Source organism: Balaenoptera physalus, assembly GCF_965194825.1.
Source record: "Balaenoptera physalus genome assembly, chromosome: 13".
In the NCBI taxonomy this organism is placed as follows: Eukaryota; Metazoa; Chordata; class Mammalia; order Artiodactyla; family Balaenopteridae; genus Balaenoptera; species Balaenoptera physalus.
Window position 1 is genome coordinate 71538105 of NC_138892.1, and position 22301 is coordinate 71560405.

General features: G+C 37.0%; 1 protein-coding gene and 1 pseudogene across 21 annotated transcripts in view; both read right to left on the reverse strand.

Annotated features, from left to right (window-relative positions):
* The window catches only part of LOC309641915 (cytochrome c oxidase assembly factor 8 pseudogene), a 1056438-nt pseudogene that overhangs the window by 967322 nt on the left and 66815 nt on the right, over positions 1 to 22301 (reverse strand). The window lies entirely within an intron of this gene.
* The window catches only part of PPHLN1 (periphilin 1), a 250861-nt gene that overhangs the window by 126413 nt on the left and 102147 nt on the right, over positions 1 to 22301 (reverse strand). For all 20 annotated transcript variants that reach the window (XM_082422631.1, XM_082422630.1, XM_082422635.1 and 17 more), the window contains one exon: positions 20402 to 20463. In XM_082422631.1, the coding sequence (XP_082278757.1) occupies positions 20402 to 20463 (62 nt within the window). The remainder of the gene's footprint in view (positions 1 to 20401; positions 20464 to 22301) is intronic.

Here is a 22301-nt window from a genome sequence, read left to right on the forward strand (position 1 = left end):
ACATGATATTTTATAAAAATGGATAATTGAAAGAGAATTAGTCAACAAAGACAAAAGTGCAGCCAAGAAACAAAGAAGTGACAATGATAGGAGTGGAATTCAAATTGAACATAAATGGAGTTACGGAAGAAACAGGTGACCATGGGAATGTTGACAATGTTGCCTTCAAGATATGCAGCCTGAGGAAATTGGTGAAGGCAAACTTATTGAAGGCAAACAACGAAAGGAACTGTGACAAAAAAGGATGAAGATGTCCCAGAGGAAGTGAGGCTAAGAAAAAAATTCACGTTAAAGGAACTCTCAGAGATATTTCACGGCAATGAAAATGCAAAGGATAAAATGTTGGAAACTGATCCAAACTCAGAATGGAGTACGTATGACCATTCACCAAGGCATAAAAAAGATGCTTGCTTCGAGAAGAAGACAAACACTGTTCAAACTACTCTTGATTAAGTTTTTTTACAAAGAAATAAAACTCAAACTCTCAATGTTTCTAATGTTATAAATTACAGTGTATTAAATGAATATTAGTTTTACCATTTATTTTACTTCCCTATACATTTCTGTTGAAAGAGTTTAATGTTTTGACAAAAGGTTTTACAAGTCACAACGACTGTAATTATTCTCATTGACTGTTAAGATGGCTTTATGTCAGAATAATGATCACCTTTGGAGAGGAAGAAGAAAATAACTGAATAGGTGCATGAAGAAGCTTCTGGGGTGCAAGTAGTGTTCTATTTCTTAACCTGGATGTGGTTACACTTACAGTTAACACTGAGCTATACACCTTGATTTGTGTACTTTATGTATGTTATATGCTTTAATAAGTGTCTATGAAAAAGAAAGGTATTGGGACTTCCCTGGTGGCACAGTGGTTAAGAATCCATCTGCCAATGCAGGGGACACAGGTTCGATCCCTGGTCCGGGAAGATCCCACATGCCAGAGAGCAACTAAGCCCGTGCACCACAACTACTGAGCCTGCACTTTAGTGCCCGTGAGCCACAACTACTGAAGCCCATGCACTCTAGGGCCGGTGCTCCACAACAAGAGAAGCCACTGCTATGAGAAGCCCACGCACTGCAACGAAGAGTAGCCCCTGATCGCCACAACTAGAGAAAGCCCGTGCGCAGCAACGAAGACTCAACTCAGCAAAAAAAAAAAAAGAAAGGTGTTTATTTTCCTCTAAAAATGTGATATTCAAAAATTTAGCTCCTTATCACTTAAAATGATGTGAAGGGATTTTTTTAAAGAAAGCAAACAGAACTTTCATCTTCGAGAAAAGAATTTTCATTTTTAATATTTATTTTAAGGGAAAACAAATTGTAAGACCAACTACTGTCTAAAAATCATTATTATATTTTAAAGATTTATTTCGAACACCTGAACAGCATAGCATTACTCGCCAAACCCAAGAGAAGGCAGCCTTGTCAACTTCAACTACCAACGTGGTGTCAGGTAATCTTCCCAGAGGATCACCAAGAAATCAGGGCAACATGATTAGCTTCCTCCACCTCAGGATATTCTCTCTGCAAAGGCAAACCTTATAATATGTCTTGACCAAGAAATAATCCAACTTATATTTTGTTGCTATTTATTTTTCCATTATTCAGAAAAATGCTATACCTTAACAAAGCAATTCTTAACCTTCAACGTTATTTCCAAATATGATTCTCTTCACCTGACCTGCAGAAAAGTTAGTGCACAGATTTGAAGACAATCTTTTATAGATAAAACATAAAAAAAATAATCCTTTATAACAAAATATAAAATTTAAAGATTTTTTTGTCTCCCATAGTTTTTCTTAAATCTTTGGTGCCTGCTATTGTATGTATGCAACTAAATGTTATCAAATGACTAATGAATAAGCAAACACAAAATAATTATTAACAGAAAAATTTTAAGTCTTCTGTTGCCCTTGCTTTAACAGCTTGTATTTCTGTAAACTCACTCACGGTTTTACTCTGTACCATATATTTAATAGATATTTTCTACTAATAAAATCTTTGACATATTTTTTAAATATTTCTGTTTCATAGAGTTTGACCTAAAGATACCATTACTTCAAGGCTCACCTCGATTTTTGCTACTTCAACAAAATACCACTACTACATTTAAGAAATACTTCTATGTCCAAAAATGGGGAACTAAATAATTCTAACTTACTGCTGAAAAAAATCTAGAAAAACTGGACAAAAGATTTGTTTTTTACTAATCTGCTCAGAGTCATCAGAGAGCTAAAAATGTAGTAAAGAACTATGGATCCAATGTACAAGAGAAGTAGGAAGCCCAGATTGCTGAGCCTGTCTTTTTTGGGTTACTTTTGCTTTTATATATCTGCCAATTTCAGAAGCAGGATTTGAGAGGATGAAAAGCTGAGAAATAATTCTGATGACTTCACAGAATTAGGATATAAAGATCTTCCTAAGGGTTACACAATGAGCAGGGTGAACCGGAAGTAGACTAGCCTGGCTTCATATGACCTAAATTCCCTTAGGTTGACCCTGAATTGCTAATGACTGACTAACCCTCTATTTGAAATACTTAGAGATTTCTGTCTTCTTGATCACTAATTAAGATTCCTTAAAATTATTTCAGATGTAAAAATCCCATTTTAACAAGAAAATCTAAGTATTTAAAATCACATAAGTAAAATAAATTTAAGCTAAACATTCTTAAATACAGAACTGTCTCCTGAAGAACGGTACAAATTAAAACAAACCCACATACACAACTGTCATTTAGTACTTAAAATGCAAAACATAAAATCTCTATAGTTTATCATTAGTTTGTCCAAAAAAAATTAAAAGAATCGATTGAATAAGTATCACAGTTTTATTCATACTTTTTTCTTTTAAAGTGTGTTAGTCCCAACACTCATGATTAGCTATAAAATTCAATTAATATCAACTAGTATAATTTTCTTTGTGCAAGTATCATCCTGATTTTAAGAAAGAATTTTGTTTAAAGATGCCCCTGAAGCATGCTAAACACAGCAACATGATACTGGGAACTTGAGCACATTTTAATTGTCATTCCTTAATTCACAGGGTATAACTCTGCACTGCAAGTAAGACGAAGTTCCATTTACTGCACAAAGAAAACTTACATCAAAAGCCTTCAAACTATAAAGTTTCTAGCTATGTTGAAAATGAGGATATCAACATATATAATGAATCCAATCAAAAAGAGAAGAAGAAATATAAGTACAGCTAGAATGCTTACTATGAGGCCTCCCAAAAAACCCCATATATTTAACAGAACTGATCCTTTTTATTATCAAAAAAGTATATAACTTGAGAGCTAGGACAGCATCTTTGGCTGTGTCACAAACATTTCAGCCATAATGCTGGGCATATATATAGGGGGCAAAGTCACCTAGAGAATGGAAGATGGGAAGAACTAACATGCTATAAGGCACTGTTTCTCAAAATGTGAACCTGGGACAATCTACACTATAATTACCTTGAATGCTGGTTTCAAAAGCAGACTTATAAAGTTCAGGATTCTCACCTGTTAATATACACCCCCAAAGTAATTCCACCCCTCACACCAAACCAGACAAACTGTGATCAACCTCTGAGTTTCAGCAGATGTATGTTTACTGGTTAAGAGTAAAAATCAGGCAAAGATATAATGGGAGGGAACAAGGGGGAGAAAGAAAGCATTTTACTTCTTATTCAGGACCTCATCTTTCTTTCCTTCCCACATTCAACACTCAGAAATACTTCACACAAAATACTGGCTACTTCATTTCTTGTCAACAAGAACTTCAAAAAGGAATTAAAATTTCAGGAATCATTTAGAGAAAGCACCTTGGTAACTAGTAGAGCAGGGTTAAGAATAAGTTAAGTGCAGACCTCAAATATCTGTTTTTAAATGTGGAACAAGAGAACGAGGGGTACTGTTACTTAAGCTAAGGGATTTCCCACATTACTTTTTACTCTATACTACCCCAAAATCAAGTAACTGTCTTATACCAGAGTTGAGATGAGAAGTTTGGGGACCCAGTGCAGAGTTCTTCCCACAAAACCACATCTTTACAGTTAAAAGTAATCTGGGAATGAGATATGGGCTGAGATCTCCCAGCTAGAATACAGATCTTTTCTGTGTTATTCACAATTTGATCACTGACACCTAAAACAGTGCCTAACGTTATTATGGAAAAACGTTCCTAACTTGCTATAACAAAAATACCAAAAAATGTAATGTTGAGTCATTACACAAAAGAAGTCTATCTAACCACCATGAAACAGTCTAGGGCAGGCCTTCCAAGGTGAGAGACTCTGCTCCATGCATCATCCAAGAACCCTGGCTGACCACTCTGCTATTTCAACACGTGGCTTCCAAGGTCACATGCCTGCTGCCATTGCATTCCAGGGTCCACCCTGCAACATGGGAAAAGGCAAATGTGTGTGGAAGAATATGTGCAGAAAGAGAACTCCTACTCACATTATTCTGGAGATAGTTACATGGCCACACCTAGCGGGAAGGAAGGCTGGGAAAAGTAGTCTACCTATATGCCTAAGATGTGTGAAGAAGAGGCTGAAGTCTTTTCAAGAATGATGAAATAAAAAGTTTTCAATGAAAAGTCTGGGATTCCCAAGTGAAGATGTGTCTAATAGGCAGTTGGATGTGGAAATGTAGAGCTCAGAAAAGAAGCCAAGGCCAGAGATACAGATTTGTCTGCCATCAGCAGCAGACAGTACAGGTCAGAGATTCTCAAACTTCAGTCCTCAGACCCTCTGCATCACAATCATCCAGGGAGCTTGTGAAAAATACAGGTGATTCAGATTCTAAGGCTCCACTTACTGAATCAGAATCTCTTGAGATGAAGACTGGCAATCTTCATTTTTAATGAGCTCCTAAGCAATTCTTATGAACACAAGTTTTAGAAACATAAGCAAAAATAAAGATTCAAGATGAAGTTACCACCAATGACAGAAGGTGCCAAGAAGTCACTGTTAACATGATCCTGCAGTTTCTGGACTGTTGTCGAGCCATACTACCTATTAGATCAACGGTTCTCAAGTCTAGCTTCACATTAGAACATCTGATGAGCTTTTAGAAAACACTGATGCACAGGTTCCACCCAAGACCAATTACATCAGATCACCAAGTGTGAGGACCAGGAATTATGGAGTATTTTTTTTTTTTTATAAAAAGCTTTACACCTAATTCAGAGTATAGCCAGGACTGAGAAACACCATTATGAGACAGCTGCTGTTACATGCTCTTCATTTCAGAGTCCCAGATTATTGCCCTACTCCAGAGACCACAAACCCTTTTTTTAATTAGTTGTGAACACTGAAAAATCAAGAGATCTAACATTTTTTAAAAATCTAAATTTCTGACTTCTTTTGAAGCAGGCCACAGTGGCCTTATATTATTAAACAGCAAAGATCAGCTGGTACCAGGTAGCAGCTGCTCCAATCTGACCCTTGGCATTCGTTTACATTCCCTAACTGGCCACTGTAGGCACATGAGTTACTGCCATTGATAGACAGGGACATTATTGCCACAGATAAACAAATATGTTAACTACTCACCTGTAAGTATTACAAGTACTTTATGCTTAATAACTGTATTTGTTTCACTCACGTAACAAAAATATAGTAATCTGAGTCAATCTTGTAATGTTTTCATATCAGCTTCTTCATAAACCAATCCCTCCAACTTCCTTTAACTGAAACCTGGCAATGGAACACAAATACTATCTCCCCTCAAACTCCTGAGTAATAAGTGCACATTGATGACTTTACCTCAAGCTCCTGAGGTATATGGGGCACAGGATTATGTTCTAAATCCTCCATCCTCTAAGAAAAGGGAGAAAGAGCCCGACAACTCCTTATTTAAATTCATGCCATCCCACTGTAACCCCACATTGCCTATATTACCAACCTTCTGGGAATTTTCCCACATTTCCTAAAGCCTTTAACTCAATGCCACAGTCTGCACTGTAACATATCCTACCCACATCATGAGTGACTTTCAGAATTCACATGGATCCTCTGTGCAGCATGGTAGCAATTCCTTGACCACCTCCTACCTCTTCACAATACTTAGGCACTCCCTGAAATCCAAAACCTTGCCACTTATTACCCAGAGGTGCTCTTCATCAGAATCCAATACTGCATTCTTATCACAATGTCTTATCCTTCAGTTTTCTCACTCCTACAATAACTCCACCTACACCTCATGGATACCTGTAAGTCTCTTATATTTCCTAGCAATCCATGAACCCCATTCTTATTGTGCTTCCAGCCTAAATTACAGTATTTGAAATACTTTATGAAAACCACTAACTTTCCCTCCTGGCAATTCTGATACATCATCTAAGGCAACCCAAAGCCTGAGTTAATTCCAAAATCTGTGATTTTTTCACTGATGTAGTTGGGTTGCCATATCCTACAGAGAAATTACACAAGCCTACAGATTGGTTCCCCTTTGGATACATGGTCTCTGACTTCCACTGTGACTTCAACTCCACTAGTAATATTTTTATTTATCATTAGTGAGCTCAATCTCCCATTCATGCCAGCATGTATTCTCTATGTTGATAATTCTCCCCAAGTCCTTTAACCTAGAACCAAACTTTTCACTCTCAGTGAGTTACCTCACATACTGAAAAATACAGCAATCTTTAGGCATGAACTACCTCAACTGCCAGCCCACACCCCTCTCCCCCAATTTGCCTTCATCTGCCCACCCCTAATTCTGTCCTTCCTTTCTTGGTATATGACTCTCTCCTCCCCACCATTAAAAGTTAGACCTTCTTAAATTGGAAGATTGGGATTAACATATACACACTACTATATATAAAACAGATAACTAGTAAGACCCTACTATATAGCACAGGGAACTATACTCAAACTCTGTAATGACCTATAATAGAAAAGAAGCTAAAAGAGTGGATATATGTATATGTATAACTGATTCACTTTGCTGTACAGCAGAAGCTAACACAACACTGTAAATCAACTATACTCCAATAAAAATTAATTAAAAAAACAAAACTATCTGTCAGGATGCCATACCACAGCTACCTAAAAAAAAAAAAAAGTTAGCCCTTCTATCAATGGTCTTCATCCTCGTCCTCATTCACCTGCTTCATCAGTGATCCCTTTTCTGTCTTGTATCTTCAACCTCTCTTTCCCTTCAACCTATAAATATGCTCAAATTACTGACCAGCTAAAAAAAGGTTTTAGGTGATCTCCCTTTAGCCAGTGTCCTTCTCCAGCCAACAACATTGCCTACTTTCCATCCCAGTTAAGTATTTTTTAAAAAGTTATCCACCCAGGCTGAATCTACCCCCTTCCCATGTCATTCATCCTGACACTGCGAAACCCAAGAGATATTTTAATCTTTACATCACTGAAATACTCAGTTGCATTAGACATCGGTGACCCATAATACCGTTTAAAAAGCTTTATTTTCCACCACTTCCGTAAAAGTGTTCCCTAGGGTTCTGACCTTAGTCCACTGCTCTTGTCTAACTATACCTTCTCCTTGGACAACCTCAATTTTGAATGCAGCTCCTCCCTTGAAACCATTCCTCCTATACTGCCAATCTCAGATAATGGTATTATTACACACACAGTAAACAAACAAAAAATCCAGATATTCCCCTCTTCTTCTTGTTTTTATGAATTTATTATTTTATTTATTGATTTTTGGCTGTGTTGGGTCTTCACTGCTGCGCGCGGGCTTTCTCTAGTTGCAGTGAGCGGCGACTACTCTTCGTTGCGGTGCGCAGGCTTCTCGTTGCGGTGGCTTCTCTTGTTGCAGAGCACGGGCTCTAGGCGCACGGGCTTCAGTAGTTGTGGCACGTGGGCTTCAGTAGTTGTGGCTCGCAAGCTCGCAAGCTCACTACTCAGTAGTTGTGGCACACAGGCTTAGTTGCTCCGCGGCATGTGGGATCTTCCCAGACCAGGGATCGAACCTGTGTCCCCTGATCCAGGTTCTCATCGCTGCCGCTGTCTTCCGTGTCTGAGTCGATCACAACGCGGCCTTTCTGCTTCTTTACCATCGTGGTCCCCCGGCTCCCATGCCGGACGCCGCCTGGACTCCAGATATTCCCCTCTTCTTTATTCCCACATCCAACAACCACATCTTGCTGATTTTTCACTTCCTAAGCATTTATCAAATTTAACCCTTTTCCTCCACCCCCAACTCCCTTTCTCCAATTAAGATATTCATGGTTTCTTATTCTATCTCTAGTGCCATCTTTTTTTTTTTTAATTTATTTATTTTTGGCTGCGTTGGGTCTTAGTTGCTGTGTGCGGGCTTTCTCTAGTTGCGGCGAGCGGGGGTTACTCTTTGTTGCAGTGCGCGGGCTTCTCATTGCGTGGCTTCTCTTGTTGCAGAGCACGGGCTCTAGGCGCCCGGGCTTCAGGAGTTGTGGCTCGTGGGCTCTGAAGCTCAGGCTCAGTAGTTGTGGTGCACAGGCTTAGCTGCTTTGCGGCATGTGGGATCTTCCCAGACCAGGGCTCGAACCCGTGTGCCCTGCATTGGCAGGCGGATTCTTAACCACTGTACCACCAGGCAAGCCCTAGTGCCATCTTTAAAAGTCATCCCCTACACTGAAGACAAGCTACAACCTGACTGCGTTACTGTAGCCCCCCTCTTTCTACCAAGCTAAAATTTCTCAGTAGTTCCCCACAGTTAATAGACTAAAACCCAGACTTCTTAGTTAGAGATTAATCCACAGTTCCCCAGCTCTTACATAATCGCCTATTAATAGCTCTACACATCATGCTTTACACAGCTTTGCTCATGCTCTTCCCTTTGTAGGAATATGGTCCCTGTTACTCTTTTTTTTTTTTTTTTAATTCTCTTTTTCCTTTTTTTTTTTTTTAAACTTTGGGTTTATTTATTTATTTATTTATTTATGGCTGTGTTGGGTCTTCGTTTCTGTGCGAGGGCTTTCTCTAGTTGTGGCAAGTGGGGGCCACTCTTCATCGCGGTGCGCGGGCCTCTCACCATCGCAGCCTCTCTTGTTGCGGAGCACAGGCTCCAGACGCGCAGGCTCAGCAATCGTGGCTCACAGGACCAGTCGCTCCGCGGCATGTGGGATCTTCCCAGACCAGGGCTCGAACCCGTGACCCCTGCATCGGCAGGCAGACTCTCAACCACTGCGCCACCAGGGAAGCCCCCCTGTTACTCTTTTTCTGATTAACTCTTACTTTTCCTTCAGGTTCTGTTGAAATTATCCACCCCTCCCAGAAACTTTTAATAAAACCTCAGTACAGGATAAGTGCTTATTTGTCTTCAGCACTTGATGAAACTTCAGCCCGTATTATATTATGCTATGTACTTGTGCATCTATTTCACTACCTAGACTGTAAGTCAGTGATACAAACACAGTGGCCTAACATAGTAAACACTTAATAAATATTTGTACCCCTGAACTAAATAGAAAAAGATGTTATACAGTATTTTTCTCCATCAAACAGATTATCACCTAAGAAGATAAAACAGCTATAATAAAATCAAAAATTAAATCTACTCTTTTTAAAAAATCAATAAGTATGAAATACTTAACAACTAAATCAAAACTTTCCATATGTGAATGCAGGAAAAAAAAAACTATTTAAAATTAAAGTATACTGACCACTTGGTGACACTCTTGTTCCATATTTTTAGATATTATTTAGTACTTTAAACAAATTCCATCCTAAGGTTTATTCTGAGACCTCATAAGTACAGGGGGAAAAGTGACTGTTAAAAATAACCTCATTCTATCTATATCAATAAAGTATGACATGTTCCTTGAATACAAAATGAAAAAAATCCTAACATATTCTGAATTTCATCTACAAGTGTGTTTTGAACAAACAGATAATATAATCACTGGGTAAATACAGAACCAAGATTAGTAGGTGATTATATACTTGAAATGTAGACAAATTACCAGGTATGTGGCTCTATTAAATAAGAAAGTGAGGGAGGGGATATGGGGACATATGTATACATATGTCTGATTCACTTTGTTGTATAGAAGAAACTAACACAACATTGTAAAGCAATTATACTCCAATAAAGATGTTAAAAAAAAATAAGAAAGTGACAGGCGAGGGGCGGGGGTTGTTGCATGAGGATGATAGAAAACTTGATACATTCTCTTTTCCTCTGTTAGCTGTTATTTCATCCAGTTGCTTCCAGTGATTCCACAGTCCTACTAATAAAACATATTTGAATATAAACCACTAATTCACACACACGCTAGATTTATGAAGTACGTAATGTGCTACAATATGAAACACATAAAACAGAACATTCCACTGCCAGTAACAGACCTATGGAAGATGGTGTGAAAGCAAGGCACCCCAGTAGCAGCCAGTGATGGCAATCTGCAAAAGGAAAGTGCTGGGGAGTATGAGAAGAAAGACCGACAGGGTCAGAGGATTAACTATGTATAGGAATGTAAGCAAATATATTGAAGGTGCTGGTTTCAGCTCTGAGATCAGATTTTACTCTGTTTACAAGCTAATGAGTTAGACCGTTACTATTTCATGGATGCCTGCAGAAGACACAAGACTCTTGGATCAGAGACAAAGTACTTAATACATCTGCATAGCAAACAACATAAGCGCTGGCACGTTTGTGTCAGTTTCCCCAGGTCCCAAGTCCCACAGGGATGATGTGATATGAGCCCAGATGGATGCACATGTCGTGGGTTTGGTTCATAACTGAGGAACACTGAACTTGGGGAACCCAAGTAAAAAACCACTATTTTTACCCCAAGCAATAAGCAAGCCTGCTCTTTGACACAGAGGGAGATATTACCTTATCCTTCAAGAGTGCTCACTACAAACTCAGCTCTGAGAAATAATATGGATAAAAAGTGATCAGGGCCTTGCATTCCTGGTGTAACTTGGCCAGATGTGTAGGAGTTCAAGAGACCCATGGAGGACTGTCTCTACCAACAAATGGAAGCCAGGTTTCTCACTGATGAAGAAGCGAGGTGAAATATGGAAAAGATGAAAGGATACTGCCATGAACTCATATATGTAAATACTGTATAAAAATAAATACAGATGTAAAGGTGTGTGTGTGTTTGTGTGTGTGGGCGTGCATATATGCACGCACCTACTGTCCAGATCTTGGTTATAAAAAACCACTCTCCACTAAAGAGAACCTGTGTTCCTTAGAGAAATTGCTGATTTTAGGGTCAGGGCAGGGAAAGTATAAAAAGGACCATGAACATCTTTCAGCAGAAAGTAAGGAAATAATCAAAAAATGAGGTAGATAAGTCAAAACAACACAGATGATCTTAATTTGGCAATAAATTCTTATATGACACAAAAACATTAGCAACAAGAGGAAAAACAGATACATTAGATTTTATCAAATTTAAAAATTTTGTACATCAAAAATAGACATTATCCACAAAGTGAAAAAACAAGCTAAAGAATGGGAGAAAATATTTAGAAATCACATATCTGATAAGGATTTAATATCCAGAATATATAAAGGACTCCTAAAACAACAACAAAAAGACAAACAACTCAATTTTCAAATGGGCAAAAAAAGAAAAAAAATGAATAATTTCTCCAAAGAAGAAATACAAATGGCTGATAAGCATATGAAATGAGTTGTTCATCATTACTAGTCATTAGGGAAATGCAAATCAAAACCACAAGATACCACTTCACATTTACCAGGATGGCAGTAATAACAGTAATAATGATGGTGATGATGATGATAGGAATGTAACAAGTGTTGGTGAGGATGTAGAAAAACTGGGACTCTTGCACATTGCTGGTACGAATGTAAAACAGTACAGCTACCATGGAACAGTTTGGTGGTTCCTCAAAAAGCTAAACATAGAATTACTGTATGACCCAGCAATTCCACTCCTGTATATGCATCAAAAAAATTGAAAACAGGGACTCAAAACAGATACTTATATGTCAGTGTTCACTGCAGCATTATTCACAATAGCCAAAAGGTGGAAATAACCCAAATGTCCATTAGAGGTTGAATGGATAAACAAAATGTGGTATATACATACAATGGAATATTATTCACCAATAAAGAGGAATGAGGTTCTGACATATGCTACAATATGGATGGACCTTGAAAACACTATGCCAAGTGAAAGAAGCCAGACACAAAAAACAAATATCATATGAATGCACTTATATGAAATATCTAGAACAGGCAAATTCCTAAAAGTAGAATGTTGGTTGCCAGGTGCTGGAGGTAAGCGGGGGATAAGGAGTTATTGCTTAACAGGTATGGAGTTTCTGTTTGGGGTAATAAAAAGTTTTGGAAATAGTGGAGATGGTTGTACAACACTGTAAATGTAATTAATGCCAGTGAACTGTATAACTGAAAATGGTTACAATGGCATATTTTATGTCATATATATTCTACCACAACAAAATATTTTTTAAAAAAAACACAGAAGTTACTTTGAACGGATTCACACTGGCCAAATTTGGGCATCAAAATAATAATGGCAACAGATTATACCACACAGAACAAAGTTTTGTTTGTTTTTTAAAGGGGCTGGTGGAGAGAAGAGAAAGCTCTTCTCACAACAGAATGCCCGCATAATAAATATAGAAAGAAGCACCTAATTACAAAATCACCCATTTAAAAGCATCTCATTAATAATTAATTCAGGCAAGAAACATCAATGGATGCTAAAACTAGGGGGTGAAAGTGGGATGAAGAATGGCATAATCACATAGTTTCAAAGTATCTCCCCACAAACACTAACTTTAAGGGAGGAGGCTAACTTCACAGTGAAGAAATTTCACAGGCCCCATCTTAATCAAGTGATAAAAGACAACAATACTAATAAGGGGACAAATCAATAGCATGTGCAACCTAACAGGATGCAATACAAAGAACACAGCATCACTTCAGAAACTGCATCAGAAAAAAATGTATAACCTGGATCTAATCATGAAGAAACATCAGACAAACCCAAATTGAGAAACATTCTATAAAATGTCTGTCCTGTTTTCATTTTGCCAAAAACAGCCATAAAAATCAAGGAAAGACTGAGAAACTGTTCCAGATTAAGGAAGTCTACAAAAACATGATCTATGAGATCAGATAGATCTTTTTGCTATAAAGTGCATTACTGGGGCAGTGTTGGAGACATTAATGGGGTCTCTTGTGAAGGATTACAGGAATTCTTTGAATTATTCTTGCAACTTTTTTAAATTTTAAAAACTGTTTCAAATAAAATATTTTAAATGTTCTAATATTTCCTTCCCGTAATAAGGAATTATTATGTATACCCCACTGACAAAAACAAAAACACTGACTAGCATGGTTCTCCTAATTGCTCAGAACATTATTCTCTTACAAAAATACACAACTACTCTGTCTGGTTTACAATGCAGTAATTTTTTCCCCCTAGAACAACAGCTATTTTCCACTCACAAAGTCTTTTAGGTAGAAGCTCCAGAAAGATGCCAGCCAGTAAAAGCTATAGCTTTTGTGATAGTGTAAAATGTGAAATGTTACTGAAGACATCCAGACATCAAGTGAAGGTACAGGAAGGTGCTGAAGTAGAAGCACTTTCTACTCCACTACCCTGTTTTATTTTTCTTCATAAAACTTATGTTTTGTTTTTTATCTGTTTACTATCTATAATCTATACTAAAATGTAGGCTTCGTGAAAGGAGCTTATTGTCTCCAGAGGCTAGAAGAGTACCTGACATAGTAAACACTTACCAAATGAATGAATATACCATATAGAATTAACTCTATACCCTGAAAAGAGAATATACCTTGCTTTTTTTCCACAGTTAACATTTATTAAATGATTACTATGTGACATGCATGGTAAAATATGCGTTGTATGTGTAAAATCACTTAATCCTTTTTTAAAATTGAAGTATAGTTGATTTACAATATTGTGTTAGTTTCAGGTGCGCAGCATGGTGATTTAGTATTTTTGCAGTTTATATTCCATTACAGGTTACTTCAAGATAATGGGTATAATTCCCTGTGCTATACAGTATTGGGCTGGCCAGAAAGTGCCTTCGGTTCTTAATTAAAATGAAGACACATTTTTCATTTTCACCAAGAACTTTATTGAACAACATATTCACCTTTTTGTTTCACTACCTTCTGCCATTTTTCAGGCAACTTCATAATTCCATCTTCCCAAAATTTTTTATCTTTTTGAGCAAAGAACTGTTCCAGGTGCCTTTTACAGTCTTCCAGGGAACTGAAATTTTGTCCATTAAGAGAATTTTGTAAAGACCGAAATAAATAGAAATCTGAAGGTGCAATGTCTGGTGAATATGGCAGATGAATCAGAACTTCCCAGCCAAACTGTAAGTTTTTGCCTGGTCATCAAAGAAACATGCATTCTTATGTTATCCTGATGGAAGATTATGCGTTTTCTGTTGACTAATTCCAGATGCTTTTTGTCAAGTGCTGCTTTCAGTTGGTCTAACTGGGAGCAGTACTTGTTGGAATTAATCGTTTGGTTTTCCAGAAGGAGCTCATAATCCCACCATATATACAACATCACCTTCTTTGATGAAGACCGGCCTTTGGTGTGGTTGGTGGTGGTTCATTTCACTTGCCCCACGATCTCTTCCATTCCACATTTTTGTACAAGTATCCACTTTTCATTGCCTGTTACAATTTGCTTTAAAAATGGAACGTTTTCATTACGTTTAAGTAGAGAATCGCATGTGGAAACATAGTCAAGGAGGTTTTTCTCGTCTTACTTATGTGGAACCCAAATATCAAAGCGATTAACATAGCCACGCTGGTGCAAATGATTTTCAATGCTTGATTTGGATATTTTCAGTATGTCGGCTATCTCCCATGTGGTATAATGTTGATTCTTCTCAATTAATGTCTCAATTTGATCACTATCAATTTCAAATGGTCTACCCGAGAGTGGAGCATCGTCCAGCGGGAAATCTCAAACACGAAACTTCGCAAACCACTTTTGACATGTTCAATCAGTCACAGCAACTTCTCCATATAGTGCATAAATCTTTTTTGCGTTTCAGTTACGTTTTCACCTTTCCTGAAATAATAAAGCATAATATGCCGAAAATGTTGCTTTTTTTCTTCCATCTTCAGTATTAAAATGGCTACATAAAAATTCACCAATTCTGATGTCTTTTTTTTTAATGCACGCTGATATGACAGCGGTCACATACAATCTAACAAAATTGTTTCAATTGAAGTTAAAGACAACTAAGTTCTACTAAAGCCATCTTACGGAAAAAACCGAATGAACCTTTTGGCCAACCCACTATATAGTTGTTTTTTATCTGTTTTATACTGATACACAGTAGTAGTTTGTATCTGTTAATCCCATACCTCTAATTTGTCCCTTCCACCTTCCCTCTCCCCTTTGGTTACCAGTTTGTTTTCTATATCCGTGAATCTGTTTCTGTTTTGTATATACATTCCTTTGTATTATTTGTTAGTTTCCACATTTAAGTGATACAGCACTTGTCTTTCTGACTTATTTCACCTAGCATAATATTCTCTAGGTCCATCCACGTTGCTGCAAATGGCAGTATTTCATTCTTTTTTTATAGTTCAGTAATATTCTATTGTATATATATACCATGTCTTCTTAATTCATTCGTCTGTTGATGGGCACTTGGGTTGCTTCCACATCTTGGCTATTATAAATACTGCTTCTATGAACATTGAGGTGCATGTATATATCCAGAAAAAATTCAAAAAGAAAATATCTTATTTTAATGCTCATGGTACAGATAAGAAAACTGATCAACTAATGATCAATGAATTTCAAACAGCAGAGTAAGAATACAGGCAACATTCTCTGATCACAGAATAACTAGAATATACTATGTCAGAATCAGTATAAAATTGCTACATATCTGAATCAGTGGGATACAGTTACAACAATGCTTAAAGGAAATTTCAAAACTTTACTTATGTTAATAAATAAGAAAAACACTTCACATCGGTAAGAATGGCCATCAACAAAAAAATCTACAAACAATAAATGCGGAGAGGGTGTGGAGAAAAGGGAATCCTCCTACACTGCTGGCAGGAATGTAAATTGGTATAGCCACTATGGAGAACAGTATGGAGGTTCCTTAAAAAACTAAAAATAGAACTACCATATGACTCAGCAATCCCACTCCTGGGCATATACCCAGAGAAAACCATAACTCGAAAAGATACATGCACTCCAATGTTCATTGCAGCGCTATTTACAATAGCCAGGACATGGAAGCAACCTAAATGTCCATCAACAGAGGAATGGATAAAGAAGATATAGTACATATATATACAATGGAATATTACTCAGCCATAAAAAAGAACAAAATAATGCCATCTGCAGCAACATGGATGAACCTAGAGACTGTCATACTGAGTGAAGTAAGTCAGACACAGAAAGACAAATATCACATGATATTTGTGGAATCTAAATCTTATATGTGGAGTCTAAAAAAAAAAGGGTACAAATGAACTTATTTACAAAACAGAAGTAAAGTCACGGATGTAGAAAACAAACTTATGGTTACCAGTGGATTGGGGGGTGCGGTTAAATTGGGAGGTTGGGATTGACATTTACACAATACTATATATAAAACAGATAACTAATAACAACCTGCTGTATAGCACAGGGAACTCTATTCAATACTCTGTAATGGCCTATATGGGGAAAGAGTCTGAAAAAAAAAAAGAGTGGATATACGTATAACTGATTCACTTTGCTGTACACCTGAAACTAACACAACATTGTAAATCAACTATACTCCAATAAAAATTTAAAAAATAAAAACTCTGCTTCACCAACGAGAAAAATAAAAGAAAAACAAATTATACTTGAAATTAAAATATTAGATTTTTAAAATGAAAGCGTAAGTGTTTTAGGTTTTTAGAAGGCAAACTGGAAACATCTATTAAAATTTAAAATATATATGCCCTTTGACCCAGAAACTCCACTTTTGGCAATCTATCCCATAGAAACCAAAGTACTGTTTCTTAAAGATATTATGTACTCAGATTTATTGCAGCACTGTTTTGTACTGGAAACAGCATGAATATTCATCAATAGGTGAACAACTAAATTATTTGGTATAGCCACAAAATGGAACATTACTTGGCCACTAAAAAGATGCAAATTAAAGTTAAACCAAATAACTTGGAGGGATTTTCACAAGCCTCTGAAGGAGAAAAGCAACTTCGAGAAAAGTGTGTGTAACATGATCTCATCAACAAAAATCAAATACCCCAAATGTCTATGAATATGGAGAAAAGCAGAATATACACGAAGCTGTTAACATAGCTTTTAAGATTGAGGAGTCACATATATGATTTTATTTCATTTATGTAAAATTATACACAGGCACAGGAAAAAAATGCTAAAAAAGACAAAAAGAAAGATAAAAACAGAAACTCTAATTTTAAACACTGAAAAACAACAGAATTAAAATAATCCAAGAGCTGTTTCAAAAAAAAAAGAGCTGTTTATTTAGGGAGAAAAATAAACCATTAGCTAATCTAACTAAAAGCTGTGTTGTTCTTTTTTAATTTTGCTTTTCATATTCAGGTCTCTATTATATCAGATTATTTATGTTGACATGCCAGGCTTCCAGTTTCACATTTTTTTTCCCCCAAATGGATAGCAGTTTGTCCCAGTACTATTTTTTTTTTTTAAAGAAATTCACGTTCTTTTATTTATTTATTTATTTATTTATTTATGACTGTGTTGAGTCTTCGTTTCTGTGCGAGGGCTTTCTCCAGTTGCGGCAAACGGGGACCACTCCTCATCGCGGTGCACGGGCCTCCCACCATCGCGGCCTCTCTTGTTGCGGAGCACAGGCTCCAGACGCGCAGGCTCAGTAATTGTGGCTCACGGGCCCAGTCGCTCCGTGGCATGTGGGATCTTCCCAGACCAGGGCTCGAACCCGTGTCCCCTGCATTGGCAGGCAGATTCTCAACCACTGCGCCACCAGGGAAGCCCCCTGTCCCAATACTATTTATTAAAAAGTTCATTCTTTCCCCATTTGACTTTTAATACTACTAATATCCTAAATTCCTAGACATATCTAGGTTTGCTTCCAGATTCCCTATTCTGTTTCACTGTTTACATTACTACAGCTTTAATAAGTTTTGATATATGGCATATTTAGTCTTCACATGTTTTTCAATACCTAGGTTTGCTTCCAGATTCCTTATTCTGTTTCACCGTTTACACTACTACAGCTTTAATAAGTTTTGATATATGGCATATTCAGTCTTCACACGTTTTTCAATACTATTTTTGCTATTTGGCCCTTCACTCTTCATATTAATTTTAGAATCAGTTTGCCAACTTCTATGCAAAAAAAAAAAATCCTGGAATTTAGACTGGAACCACATTGAATTCACACCTGAATCTGAAGAGAACTGACATATTTGTGATGCTGTCTCTTCATAGCCAAGGATGTACTCAGGACTTTAAAATGTTCTTTAGAAATGACTTGTAACTTCATCCAAATAGGTCTCACACACTTCAGTTCAATTTATTCTTATTACTCCTTATAGTTTTCATACTATAGTATTTTTGTAATTAATTAATTTATTTATATATATATATATATTTTTTTTTTGGCTGCGTTGGGTCTTCGTTGCTGCGCGTGAGCTTTCTCTAGTTGCAGCGAGCGGGGGCTACTCTTCGTTGAGGTGCGCGGGCTTCTCATTACGATGGCTTCTCTTGTTGCAGAGCACAGGCTCTAGGCGCGCGGGCTTCAGTAGTTGTGGCATGCAGGCTCAGTAGTTGTGGCTTGCGGGCTCTAGAGCGCAGGCTCAGTAGTTGTGGCGCATGGGCTTAGCTGCTCCGTGGCATGTGGGATCTTCCCGGACCAGGGCTTAAACCTGTATCCCCTGCACTGGCAGGCAGATTCTAAACCACTGCGCCACCAGGGAAGTCCCTGCTATAGTGTTTTTAAATTACGTTGTCTAATTTATGCTGCTGATCATTGATTTTATTATACTGAACTTTGCTAATATCCTAGTAGTTCTATAGTTTATAGACTCCTTTGGATTTTCTGCATAGATAATTATACAATCTGTAAATAGTTTTGTTTCTTTCATTCTAACCCTTAACCTTCATTTTTCTTGTCTTACTGAAGGTGTTGACACCACCATTACCATAATGAACAGAAGCAGTGAAAACAGGCATTATTGCTTTGTTCTGGTTTTAAGGCGAATGCTTCTAACGTTACCATTCAGTATAGCAAATGCCTATCAAATAATGGTAATTCTCTTCTATTCCTAGCTGGCTGACAGTTTTTATAATTACTGAGTGTTAAATTTTATCAAAGTATTTTTCAGCATCTATTATCTCTGTTGCTTCTTTTGAGAGAGGCAGCCTGCCATGAGGTCTGAACGCCCTTGAACATGCCTGCCATACATACCAAACTGAAAGACCTAACCATCCAGTGATACTGAAGAGCTTTTGTAACTGGTCAAGAGACAGTTCAACAGGTCAAGGTGACCACAGCATAATTACCATGTGACTGCTTACTCCCTGGGAAAGGACTGGCTTGCTTCCTGACTGCAACAAAAGGTACCCAGCACTTAACTCTGGGTTCCTTAGCTGCAATGCATAGCCACCATCTCTGCCTATCACATCCCCCTGTGGGACTTGGGGGCAGGAAACCAATACTGCCATGCTGATGCCCCTTCTGGCTGCTGTGCTATGAGTAATTAACTGCCCTGCTCTTATCCATGGAATCCAGCTGTCTACTTCTGGCACCTATGGAGCTGTGGCAGTTACTCCTTGCCATTCTCCATGAGTTTGGGGTTCTTGTCTGACAGTCTATAAGAGATCTTCAAAAGGCTCCTTTTGCAACTTCCAACACTACCAGAGTGAAATCATTTAAAAAAACAACTACCAACCTGGTTAAGTATGTCCATCTTTTTTTTCTAACTATTCAATCAAATGCCTCTATTAAGTAACAAAAGCTAACAATGATCGAGGTCCTTCCAAAATGTGTTTTCCCAACAGAACTTAATTGATCAAAATAAAGCAACTGGGAGATGCTTTTTAATAGGAGACAATTTGTAATGACTCAAATATTTTCAAGAAGGATATTTCTGGAAAAAATGCCTTATTTTCTAATTAAGCAAATATACACCTTATAATCCACATGACTCATTAATAATAATTAAATAATTAGAGAAGAATATAACAAGAGTTTAAATATTTTTAAATATATATTTTTACTGTCAATTACAAAATGCCAAGAGATACAGAACACTAGCTATTAGTGCCATTAATATATTACACAGTCACAAAAAGAATATAATACTAGTTGCTTTCAAATTTTTAAATCCTATTAAATATTTCATTGATTTGCCTTGAGGTTAGATTTCAATAGCAGACATCTCAGTGAGGCAAATATCAAAGTAATTATGTTATTTTTATCTTTTTACCTGTATTCAGGCTGTCGGCTTGCAGAATGATCATCTCTTGTCCACCTATAGCCAGATTCATCCTGTAACAGAAAAACGTTACTTAGATATTCATTTACATTATTTTGGCCAGGTAGGGTATATATGTATCTAACAGAACTACTAGAAACTAGTCTCTAAGACCAAAATAATATGAGGGCAAAAACACCTTTCTAAATTTCTCTGAGCTTCAAAGGCATAAAAAAGTAAAAAGGATACAGCAAGTCATCCATTTCAACAACTAATTTGGTAGACTGAGAACCTGTGGTACCATTTATCTCTATTAAAATACTTAAAGTATTTCTTTGGTAGACCCAAACAGCCTTATTACCAAAAGCACATGCCAACATTCACAACACAGAAAGTCTGTTCGAGAACAAAGGTTCAATTTAAATTCAGCCAAGCACACATTTCTCGACCTTTCATTTTATTCTTCCTCTGTCAAGTTTGCTCAGCAATTTTCATATTCAAGCCCAATGAAGAACTTGTCACTTTTCCACTTCTCTTGTTCAAGTTTCCTTTTCTCAACCTACCTCCCATTAAAAACCACAACTGGAAACAATATAATAAGAAGTCAACACTTACTGATAAGCTATATTAGAACAAGATGTGGCACTAAGTTTAAAATTAATCAAAGAAAGCACACTTTGTCCTCTAAAACAAATTTGGAAAAGGTACATATAAAAGAACCACATGGTAATCCATACTCAATTACTTTAAAATTATACAAAGAACAATGTACAATCAGCCGTCCATACCCACAGGTTCTGCATCGGCTCAAAAATATTGGGGAAGGGGGAATTCTAGAAAGTTCCAAAAAGCAAAACTTAAATTTGCTGCATGCCAGCCAACTATTTACATAGCACTATGTTGTATTAGGTATTATAAATAATCTAGAGATGATTTAAAGTATACAGAAGATGTGCATAGGTTATATGCAAATACTATGCCATTTTATATAAGGGACTTGAGCAACCTCAGGTTTCGGTATCCTGGTGGGTCCTGGAACCAATCCCCTGATATCGAGGGACAACTGTAACATGTGCATTACCTACAATCAGAAACATTGATTCACCTAAAATAAATACTATCTTCATCCTCCTCTTTAGCATCACGTACTCTATTCTTACAGAAGTAAAATGTATTCATCATTTTCCTTCCCAACATTAAACCATTAACAAACAAAAGAAAAAACTCAATAGCTATAATAGAATATTGGATCAAGTAAGCAGTTTGCTTTACACTAACTGAACTCTAGGTAAGAATTAGCATCATGAGAATCCTAAGGATCTCAAGTGGGCCTGCTTGTTTGTTTGAAGAAAATTTAAAGAGAAAATGTGTAAAGTATGAATAAACACAATTTGTAACAATAGTAAAAAATATTATCGAGGCACTATTATGCTGCAAGGTTTTAGAAAAAAATCTTGTTCATACGGCTTCAAATACAAATTGGTCCAATGAATCCAAAATTGCCTGTCTACACTAAATGGCCACAGGGTTTTCCTAAGAGGGATAACAACTGTTTATGCAAAGGCCAAACTGTTCTCCTTGAGACTACCTGGAAGAATGGCTCTGATGGCAAAATCCAGTATTTCTAAAATAGAGATAACACATAGTATTTACTTTTCAATACCAAACCCTTCTTCCTAAAGGAACAGCATGACATTTAAAATTGAACAAAATAAAAATCAATTCTATTGAGAAGTAAGGAAGCTATAACACCCCAAACTTAAAAACAAACACAAGAAAATACTGAATAGTCTCACTGCCACTTTAGAATTGTCAAGGGTCACGATGATGTGGTAGTAAGAGAACTAAACTCCCATACATACTCATCTTGGGTAAATCGCCTTAGCTCCATTTCCTCAGGTGTAAAGTATGG